The 11,149-nt window shown below is 50.6% G+C and overlaps 1 protein-coding gene across 1 annotated transcript; it reads left to right on the forward strand.

Moving 5' to 3' along the window:
- Positions 1–413: 413 nt before the first annotated feature.
- Positions 414–10,026, forward strand: SLAMF8 (SLAM family member 8). Its single transcript, XM_005892077.2, has 5 exons — positions 414–1,016; positions 3,502–3,828; positions 7,049–7,354; positions 7,436–7,540; positions 9,305–10,026. Exons 1-5 carry the CDS (start codon positions 977–979, stop codon positions 9,367–9,369), a joined length of 843 nt encoding a protein of 280 aa, XP_005892139.1. The 5' UTR covers positions 414–976; the 3' UTR covers positions 9,370–10,026.
- Positions 10,027–11,149: the final 1,123 nt, after the last annotated feature.

The following is an 11,149-nucleotide window of genomic DNA, read 5'->3' on the forward strand; positions in this document are numbered from 1 at the left end:
TCTCCAGTACTGTTGCCTGGAAAATCCCATGGACAGTGGAACCTGGAAGCCTACAATCCATGGGATCACAAAGAATAGGACACCACTTAGCAACTAAACAACAAAGCATTCGTGGCTTGCCCAGCACCAAGGGGAACACAGAAATGAATATGAGACCTTGGCAATAAACAGTCTATGCAGATGAGAAAACTGTTACAGGATGACATGTTACGAGTGATCATAGAAGCACAGGCGTGCCCTGAGCACACAGAAGGGTAGCTTCCCCACACTGCCCGTGGTCAGAAAGCCCTGAATGGGAGTCTGGTCAGCTGCATTGCCCACATAACCACAGCAAGTCCGGGAGGACGGATGGAACAGCTTGCCTGCTGGAGGATCGAGCACAACGTGAAAGTGTGGAATCGGCAGTTCTGAGAAGAGGCGGCACTGCTTGGTGTGGTTAGAGAGCGGAAGGGCATGGGACGCCAGGCTGGAGAAGCAGGCTGGAGTTGGACTTAGGAGAGCCTTGTATCTTAAGCCAACAGTTTAGTTGCCCTTGATCCTGAGGGCAGCTGGAGGCCATGGAAAAATTTTAAGCAGAGGAGAAGTGACAATGGGAATTGCAGTTTAAAGGGTTTTCCGTGGCTTCAACAGGAAAGGAGGGGCAGCCAGGCAGCGTGGGATGCGGGGCTGCCCAGAGAGACTCAGTGAGGAGGATGTCGGCTTGTGCGGGGGTGCTTGCCGCCTGCCTTAGCTAACCATAGGCATTTGAAAGAGGCTGACTTACAAGAAATGGCTCCTGAAAGAGCCCAGCTAAGTCTGAAGCCAACTTCCACTTTTCTCTGGATATTTTCACTTTCGGGGCATCTTGTTCTGAGTCAAGATTCCTCCTTCTGAACATGGGACTTTCCAGAAGGACCACAGCTCCTTCCGAGCATCCACTTGACCTGGGATGTTCTGGATTTGGGTCATTGAGGGAGTTCGTCTGCCTCTCTGAAGTATGGCTGTGTGGTCTCTGTGGAGTCTGCTTCTCTGGGAAGGTAAGTAGGGCAGGCCTAGCCTCAGAGAACTGAAGGCCCCTCCCCCTTCCAAGGGAGAACTCAGGAGCTGAGGAGGGGTAGGGAAGATGGAAGTAAGTTCTCAGGCAGCCTTGAAAGCCAGGCAGGAGCAAAGAGACACAGGATCTTGGGAAGAAGGGTGGGAGCACAAGGAGCCTCTGTGTCCATGAGACATGAACTGTTTTGTGGTCCAGGGAGGTTAAAACTGAAGCTGGTAGGACCATTGGTTTTGTTAGATATAGTGGTGAGAACATGTGTCTGGCAGCATGCAAATTCTAAATACAGTCTGGGAGGAGCAGGGGGGGAGTGGGGCTCTTGCAGTCTAAGGACTTCTTTCCAGCTGCCTGTGGGAAACCTGAGCCCCTACCCCAAGGTCTGTGGAAGTGGACACTGAGGAGAGTAAGAGGCAAAAGCAAGTTAATATAGTACATGCAGATTCCGGGTGGCCAATAACAGTGTGATGTCAGAAGAGACCTCAGGTCTCCTCAACACTGGGTGACACCCCTTGCATCCTGTCTGATGCCTGACACCCCCCCGCCCCTGATTGGTCAACAAGTGGTCAATGTGACAAAAGCCAGCAGTGCTAGGCCAGGGGATGAGAGTTGTGGGGTGCAGCAAAGACTCAGACTCTTCTGTTTGCATCAGAGACTCACAAGGCCTTTGAGACAACTTTGGGTTTCCCACCTGAGTTCCTGGCTCCAAAAATCTGCAAGTGTCAACATTTCTAAACATGTCAAGGAAGTCCTGCCCCAAAGAGGAAATCTGTTAGGTTTGAAAATCTTTCATATCCTTGGACATGGGAAGCTAAAATAATTTTTCTGAGTGGTGAAAGTACCACTGACTGAATGTACCCCCTTATTTTCTGGATGGGATGACAGAAGGGAGGAGAGTGCCCCAGAAGATTGCTCAGTTCATTCATGGCAGAGCTAGAGTAGAATAGAACAGGAGTCTTGATTGACATCCAATGCTGTGCTCTCTGGATGTGGCATTTCCAATGTGCATTAACTCTGGAGCCATCCCCAGTTCGGACGGAGGTGCCTGGGGCTGGCAGGGCAGTGAGATGGACTGGGGACTGGAGTTACAGTGGCTGGCTGAGTGGTCATCCAGAATACATCTTCCTAACCAACCTCCCAACACTTGGGTATGTTCCCTATCTGCACTCATTCTGCTCTGCACCCCTGCGCATTCCACTGAGTCAGGCGCAAGGGAAGTCCTCACCAATTTCATCATGCGGTAAGTAAACTTGCTGGCTTCTCCTGCATCCTCTTCCTAAACAGCAGTGGTCACGGGGAGCCCAAAGATCAGAAGAGGAACTCAGGGTCTCATGGGACTCGTAAACAAGCGGTAACATAGAGGAATAAGAGCATTTGTAGAGGTGGCCCCAGGCTGCTGTGAGAACACAGAGAGTTTGTAAACAGCAATGAGGAATAGGGGAGGTTGGGGAGGCGGGAATGCTTCAGGGATGAGCAGAAATTAGCCAGCAAAGGAGTCAGAGTGGGAATTCAAACAGAGGTGTCACCCACACACGTTGAACGCAGTATGTTCCCAACAAAACAGCCTCTTGCCATCTCACCTCCATTCTATTTCTCCTTCTTTTCTGGATCATGGAGAATGGTACCTAGTGGGTCCCAAGGACCTGGGAGCCATCCTTGACTCCTCACTCCCTCACTCCCAGATCTAATTTGTTACCAGATCCCACTGACTACACACCTTAATCCCACGTCGTTCCTCCCACTTCTGCCCATCCCCATTGCGCCCTTCCATGGTACAAGTTCCCATCACCCTCCTTGGGATTAGTAGCCAAAGCCTCAGCATCGCCCACGTCCTCTGCATCCTCCATACCCCTGCTGGGGTTGTCTTTCTAACCATGGATCTAATCATGTCACTCGCTTACTTAAAACCTATCCGAGGCTCCCCATCACTCTAAGGATAAAGCCCCAACTCCAAAGCTGCTTTCAGGGCCTTGCAGGACCTGGCTCCGGCAGACTCTGCAGTGCAATGTCTTGCTCCCCTGCAGAGAGCTACTTTAGTTCCCTTGGTGCACCGAGCTCTCTCACCCTCCGGACCCTTGTGCTGCTCGCCCGGCCTCTAACACTGCCCAGTCCCCACTACAGGCTGCCCTCTGCTTGGCCTGGCCGATTCCCATTCCTCTTTCAAGTCTCAGCTTAACCTTCGCTTCTCTGAGCTCCTCAAGGCCAGGCCAGTTCACCCTATCACCATACCCATGTTCTCCCAGGGCACACCTTTTGGCCATTGTGGCAGACTGCTTTCTTAAAAGTCAGAGCTCCGTGAGCCCAAGGACCAAATTCCTTCCTCACTGTTTTATTCCCAGGCCCTGGCACAGTGCCCCCTCAGCTTGGGTGGAGGAGGCATGGAGAGAAGGGCCCTCTGCTCCATAGCAGCTCAGCTGAGTGCAGGGAGAAAGAAGGTTTGGCACAGGCAGAGTGACGGAGCTCTGTCCTTTCAGCACTGCTTCCCATGGTCATCGCCAGTGCCCAAGTGCAGGGCCAGGTGGGTGGCTCGGCGCTGCTGGTGGCGGATCACCCTCCCGGTTTCCAAGTCCGAGAGGCCATCTGGAGATCCCTCTGGCCTTCAGAGGAGCTCCTGGCCACGTTCTTCCGGGGCTCCCCAGAGACGCTATACCACTCCCGCTTCCTGGGCCGAGCCCAGCTACACACCAACCTCAGCCTGGAGCTGCGGCCACTGGAGTCTGGAGACAGCGGCAACTTCTCCGTGCTGCTGGTGGACAAGCAAGGTCGGGCCCGGACCCAGACCCTGCAGCTCAAAGTGTACGGTGAGTGTGCCGGACGCAGATTCTCTGCCCCACACCTTCCCATCAAATTCCGGGAAGGCATCTTGAGTCCTGGGAACTGGGGAGAGCGGAGTCCTAGAAACCTCTGGCTTCTGACCTCACGGCTGATTCAGGGAACAGTTGCTCCCCCACACCCACAGGTAAGAAAACTCCTGGGGCTCTCCCACGTGAGTTTCTGGCTGGGGCCACCAGACTCTGCCACTGGACAGCCCTGGTCAGAACTCTAGCTCTGTCTTCTTATCTCAGTGGCCTGAGAACAATACTTAGCTGCCTGACACTGAGCTTTCTCACTTGTAAAACCAGCACAGTAATATTATCATGAAAATGCCAATAAAGGTAAAATCAGTTGAGAAAGCGTCTAGGATAGAGGCTAGCCTGTGCGAGTGTGCTCAGTCCCTCAGTCGTGTCTGACTCTCTGCGATCCCAAGGACTGTAGCCCACCATACTCCTCTGTCCATGGGATTCACCAGGCAAGAATACAGGAGTGTGTTGCCATGCTCTCCTCCAGGGGATCTTCCCAACCCAGGGATTGAACCCACATCTCTTACATCTCCTGCATTGGCAAGCGGGTTCTTTATCCTGTAAGTCATCAGTTCTAAGATATCAGGTTATAAGATGTGCCATTATTTTATGCACCACAGAAAAGAAACGTAAATATTACAATGGAACTATGACACAACATTTTAAATTAAAAATTAAATTTTAATTAAAGTATAGAATTATTTCATATTTCTTTAAAGAACTCTTTTAGCCGTATTGAGAGATTTTAAATGTATATCATTCGAGGGTTCTCGTTATTATGTATTGTTGCAAAATAAACCATCCCCAATTTTACCAGCTAAAAACAACAACTCTTTTTATTTCTCACAACTCTGAGTTTCCAGGGTTCAGCTGACCAGCTCCTCTGCTCTACCTGGGTTTGTAGGGTCATTCATAAAGTTGCACTCACCACCTCACTGGTGTGACTGGATTCACTGGGGGGTGGATGAGTCTTTCTTTCCAGCAACTTTACCTCCACTTCCATCAGAGCCACTATCATCACAATCACCACCGCCAAGACAACCACATTCTCCACCCGACCATCACCCGCCCCACATCACTGCCTCCACCTCTACCCCCTCTCCATCACCCCACCATCACCCCACCATCACTGCCTCCACCTCTGCCCCCTCTCCATCACCCCACCATCACCCATCCCACCATCACTGCCTCCACCTCTGCCCCCTCTCCATCACCCCACCATCACCCCCACCATCACCGCCTCCACCTCTGCCGCCTCTCCATCACCCCACATCACCCGTCCCACATCACTGCCTACACCTCTACCCCGCTCTCCATCACCCCACCATCACCCCACCATCACTGCCTCCACCTCTACCCCCTCTCCATCACCCCACCATCACTGCCTCCACCGTCATTACCTTTGCCTCCACCTCTACCACTGCCACCATATTTTTGCTGGTCAAGATAAAATGGCCTTTGAGCTCCTATTCATCTACCTAGTGGCTTGGTAAAGATGTGTCAGTGACCGCTATTTTAGTAAAACCTCAGAAATTTGGATAGAAATAGGGAAAAGAAAAGGCCCCAATGGAAGAATGGAGAGTAGAAGTGAGAGCTGGGCAAAAGGAATCACTGAGGGAGAGAGAGGCGGTGGTAAATTGGGAAAGAGAGAGACCCTCCCCTGCCCAGAGGGAGATAACTGGGTCACCACTCGGTGAGCCCCTTGGGCTGCTAGTGTGTGACTAAAGGGTGCACACTGCCCTGACCCAGGCTGCACTGTTTGGCAAGCCAAGCGCCAGCTGAAATTCAACACCCTCTCACCTGTTACCCCTGAGCCCAAGGCCCTTGCCCAGTGAACAGCCTTCACAACCATCCAGGCAGCCAGGGAGCCTCGCCCCTGTTCTGAGTCTCCGCTGCCGCACATGTGAAATAAGGACGTGGAATGTGATAATACATGCAGCACCCACACCACTAAGCTCTAAAATGCCTTGTTCTCAGCATCTGAATTACAGATTTTAAGGAAATTGCTGTTTTATTGCTTCCAAATACATAGCGTGATTAGAACTAATTGCACAAAGCTGCCAAGCAGCCATCCTTAGGAGCTCTGCTTTGACAATGGATGAGAATGATTTGAATTAGCAGATCAATTACCAGAAATGTCAATGGGTGTTTCTACTGTGCCTGATCGTGTTTGGATGCAGCTTGTCCTCTTAAGTAGTGTAAATATCCCCCCTGTAATCTTTGTTTATACTATTAGTGCACCCAGCAAATCTTTTCTTTTTTCATATCACAAATCCCACCAGATTGAGCTGGCATTAATGAGGTTTTACTCTGCTTGACTCTGGAATACTGTCAGAGACAGCCCTCCCGTTGTCTCCAGAATGGTCCCCCGCTGGCATTCATTGCCATGAGACTCCTGATCTACTCATCAACCAATATAGCAAAAGGGAGCCATGGTCTGGACACCAGGACACCAGTTTGGCCAGTGGCCTGGGTAGCTGAGCACCTTAAGAGTGAGGGGTATGGAAATCGCAAGGCAGAGCTCCCACCCACTTGTCTGCTCCTTCACAGAACTTTGCATTCTTGTAAGAATTTTCTTAGTTATTCATAGTCACTCATTAGTACGTCTTCCTCATCAGACTCCAAAAGCTCCAAAAACCCAGGAATGTGTTTGTCTTTGTGTCTACCTTAATAAACGCTGATTGTCTCTCTGACTGATGTACCGTGTATCAGGGGAACACTGTGATACACAGAGTGCTTGGAGGGCTCGGAGCTACACCAGGACTATCAGGGAAGGCTCCACGGTCAGAGCGGCAAGCAGTGTCTCCACACTGGGCCTTGAAGGATGGGTAGGAGTTCTCTAGAAGGATGAGAAACAACAGGCATGTGTGTACAGCTGAGCCGTATGGAAGATATGGAAAGGCATGACACATTTGGAAAACAGGAAATTAATCAGATGGGTGAGGAGGGGGTCAGCAGGAAGTATAGCTGGAAAGGTTGACATCAACTATTTGATGAAGGGTGTTAAATACCAGACTTAGGAATTCAGCTTCTGTCCTGTGGGCAGTGGGAGAAAGACAAGGTTTTGGGGAGGCTTAGTCAGAGGCAGCTTCTAGCCCTGCAAGGATCCCAGAGCTGGAGCTATGGGATCCACGCACACAGCATCCCTTTAACCCATGTCGGCTCTGCTGTTCTTGCCCAGATGCAGTGCCCAGGCCCGTGGTCAAAGTGTTCATCGCTGTATCAGGGGATGCTCAGCCCCCCAAGACCTGCCACGTGTTCCTGTCCTGCCGAGCTCCTAACACCAGCGACATAACCTATAGCTGGCGACGGGAGGGAACTGTGGACCTTGATATGGAGCCAGCTGGCCTCTTCACGGATGGACAGGTGCTGAGTGTGTCCCTGGGACCAGGAGACAAAGGCGTGGCCTATTCCTGCATTGTCTCCAACCCCGTCAGCTGGGACCTGGCCACAGTCACCCCCTGGGAGAGCTGCCATCGCCAGGCAGGTATGCCGAGGGCTGGGGAGCAGTGGTTGAGGGGTGGTGAAGCTTCTGGTCCCCCTGTGACCGTGTCTCCTCCATGTCCAGCTCCAGGGAGGGCCTCCTACAAAGATGTGCTGCTGGTGGTGGTACCTGTCTCGCTGCTCCTGATCTTGGCCGGTCTGTCTGCCTGGCACTGGGGCCCCTGGTCAGGTAGGAGTCCTGTGGGGGCTGAGGGTGGGCGGAGGAGGCAGGTCTGCGGAGGAGGAGGGCTGAGTTTGGACCTCCTCTTACTTAGGCTTCGTATGTTCTGCCCTCCTTACCTCTCCCACATCATCTCTTGGCCCTCTCCATCGAATATTCTGGTCTTCCTTCAGACTGAATTATTTGAAATTCCTTTAGCAGTTTTCAAATGTGCTACTCTCTCAAGTACCTCTGTAAGCATTTGCACATTCTACTCTCTCTGTCTGGAAAATATTTTCCATGATTTCCCGCCCAACTTGCTTTCTTCATTTGGCTGTCAGCTCCACCATCCTCAAGGCATGCCACCTCCAGGAAGCCTTCTGGAACTTCTCCTGCACACCCAGCCTGGGTCTGTGCCCCGCCTTGACCCTCCAATGCTCACCCCAGTCGCAGCACCTACTGCCCTCACTCTCCGCGGAGTTCTCAGCCCTCAAAAAACAAACTCTGTGTCACCTCCGGGCACCTAGCAAGGGTTCCTGGAACATAGCTGGTATCACTAAAGCTGTGTTGGGTGTAAGTCTAGGTGAAACCCAACCCCTTCTTGTCAACCATCCTAGAAAATGCTCCCTGAGAGAAGCACCTCTCGGCGGGAGCTCACAGGGCTTCCTTTTCCAGGAGAAGAGAGAAGGAGGCGCTCTGGGTTCTGAGGTCTACAGCCAGTCCTGGGATGTGTTACCCCTGAAAGAATTGTCCTTGCTGACCTGGGCCTCCTGGACATGTCCATCCTAGGCTGTCTGGGCTGGTCCCAGGATGGAGATAGTGGGCCAGCAAGGAGAAGGAGGCATAAGACCCCATTACAGTGGATGTGTCCTCAAAGGCAAGAGTCTTGGCCCAGCAGCTGAGCATGCAGCTGGGCCGCCAAGCTGGCTCCAGCGTATTCTTTCCACTTGCAAAGGAGGGAGGAGGGGACAGCTGAGGTCACACTCCATCCAGGGGCCCTGTCTCCGCCTGAGAGCGTCTGGCCTGGCCCTTTGGCCCGAAGAGTCCCCAAGATTCATGGTAAGAAGGTAGAAGCCAGGAAAAGAGCAGCTTTTTGTTTTAACAGTTTTATTGGACTATAATTCACATATCATATAATTCATACATTTAAAGAGTAAAACTCAATGGCTTTTATTACAGTCACAGAGTTGTGCATCCATCACCACACTCAATTTGAGAACATTCTCATTACTCCAAAAAGAAATTCCCAAGCCCCTTAGCCATCACTCCCTAACCCTTCCTTTCCCTTCCAGCCCCAAGCAACCACTAATCTCCTTCCTGTCTCTAGACTGTCTATTCTGGACATTTTATGTAAATGGAATCATAAACTGTATGGTCCTCTGTGACTGATTTCTTTCACTTAATCTGATGCTTTTGAGGCTCAGAAAAGAGCAGCTTTGTCCACCGAGAAGCAGCAGAGAGAATTTGACTATCTGGGAAAGTGGAAAGGCTACATTCAGGGCATCTGGAAGCCAGCCCTGGCTCTTGTCATGTGGCTTCTGCCAGTCATTTAACTGAGTCTGTCCCAGCTCTAAGTTTCTATACCTTCTACAACTAAAAGTGTGCCGCAGTTGCAGAGGAAGACTAGACATTAGGAAGAACTTCCTGTCCTTGAAGCATCTCCTTTTCCAGGGTCTTAGAAAACCAGGAGAGATATCCCTTTGCCCAAGATGATCTTGGACCAGGACAGTTAGGATTCAGGGGCCTTGGGTACAAACACTGGAGGAGTTACCTTCTTTCTGATCTCCTTGACAGGAAAAAAGAAAAAGGATGTCTGTGCTGATGAAGTGGATCAAGAGACAGAGAGCCCCCTCGTGTAGGCTGTGCCATGAGCAATGCCTGGATTGTGAGGAGCCCCACTGCCCAGCCACATGATGGTCTGGGATGTAGCTGGTGCCTGGAAACCACCTTGGACCTTGGACCTTCCATGAGACTCCTGTACCACCTCCCAGGAGTGGCCGGGGCAGTTGGCACAACCTTCCACACCCTCCCCCTTCTCTCTCTACTGGTACATGTTCTGGCCCTACTCTGGGCAACATGGGCCTAGCAGGACATCTCTTCAAGAACACCAGAAGTTCTCCAGGATCCATAGATTGATTATCCATAGCACTCACTGCCCATCCACTGTTCATGAAGTATTGTTATGGATCTGTTCCCTTTAAATTACATGTGGAAATCCTAAACCCCATCCCCAATATTTCAGAATATGACTGTGTTTAGAGATAGGCCTTTAAAAAATAAGGTTAAAAGAGGTCACTGAGATGACCCTAAGCTGATATAACTGGTGTCCTTACAAGAAGAGGGAGAGACACCCGGGAAGCATGTACACACAGAAGAAAACCATGGAAGGACACAGAGAGAAGGAAGCCCCTGAAAGCCAAGGAGACAGGCCTCTGGAGAAACCAAACCTGCTAACACCTCTGTCTTGGACTTCCAATCTCCAAGAATGAGAAAATAAATTTCTGTTAAGTCACTCATTCTGTGGTGTCTTGTTTTGGAAGCCCTAGAAGACCATGCAGGTCAGGAAGCAATAGTTAGAACTGGACATGGAACAACAGACTGGTTCCAAATAGGAAAAGGAGTACGTCAAGGCTGTATATTGTCACCCTGCTTATTTAACTTCTATGCAGAGTACATCATGAGAAATGCTGGGCTGGAAGAAGCACAAGCTGGAATCAAGATTGCTGGGAGAAATATCAGTAACCTCAGATATGCAGATGACACCATCCTTATGGCAGAAAGAGAAGAGGAATTAAAAAGCCTCTTGATGAAAGTGAAAGAGGAGAGCGAAAAAGTTGGCTTAAAGCTCAACATTCACAAAACGAAGATCATGGCATCTGGTCCCATCACTTCATGGGAAATAGATGGGGAAACAGTAGAAACAGTGTCGTACTTCATTTTCTTGGGCTCTAAAATCACTGCAGATGGTGACTGCAGCCATGAAATTAAAAGACACTTACTCCTTGGAAGGAAAGTTATGACCAACCTAGATAGCATATTCAAAAGCAGAGACATTACTTTGCCAACAAAGGTCCGTCTAGTCAAGGCTATGGTTTTGCCAGTGGTCATGTATGGATGTGAGAGTTGGACTGTGAAGAAAACTGAGCGCCGGAGAATTGATACTTTTGAACTGTGGTGTTGGAGAAGACTCTTGAGAGTCCCTTGGACTGCAAGGAGATCCAACTAGTCCATTCTAAAGGAGATCTGTCCTGGGTGTTCTTTGGAAGGAATGATGCTAAAGCTGAAACTTCAGTACTTTGGCCACCTCATGCGAAGGGTTGACTCATTGGAAAAGACTCTGATGCTGGGAGGGATTGGGGGCAGGAGGAAAAGGGGACGACAGAGGATGAGATGGCTGGATGGCATCACGGACTCGATGGACGTGAGTTTGAGTGAACTCCGGGAGTTGGTGATGGACAGGGAGGCCTGGCGTGCTGCGATTCATGGGGTCACAAAGAGTCGGACACGACTGAGCAACTGAACTGAACTGAACTGAGAAGACTAATACAACTATTAACCAGCCAGCATCAAAGGATTACCTCCAGCCTGGGTCCCAGCCTCTAAAAGACATTAGAAAATCACCTACTTCCAGTCCCAATT

This window comes from Bos mutus, chromosome 3, assembly GCF_027580195.1.
Source record: "Bos mutus isolate GX-2022 chromosome 3, NWIPB_WYAK_1.1, whole genome shotgun sequence".
Taxonomy (NCBI): domain Eukaryota; kingdom Metazoa; phylum Chordata; class Mammalia; order Artiodactyla; family Bovidae; genus Bos; species Bos mutus.

What these genes read in the sequence shown, in the direction of transcription:
- SLAMF8 (XM_005892077.2), top strand. Translation starts at nt 977, where the DNA reads ATGGCTGTGTGGTCTCTGTGGAGTCTGCTTCTCTGGGAAG. An exon ending in GAGCTGCCATCGCCAGGCAG is followed by an intron (nt 7,355 to 7,435) that starts GTATGCCGAGGG and finishes CTCCATGTCCAG; the next exon opens with CTCCAGGGAGGGCCTCCTAC. An exon ending in GCACTGGGGCCCCTGGTCAG is followed by an intron (nt 7,541 to 9,304) that starts GTAGGAGTCCTG and finishes TCTCCTTGACAG; the next exon opens with GAAAAAAGAAAAAGGATGTC.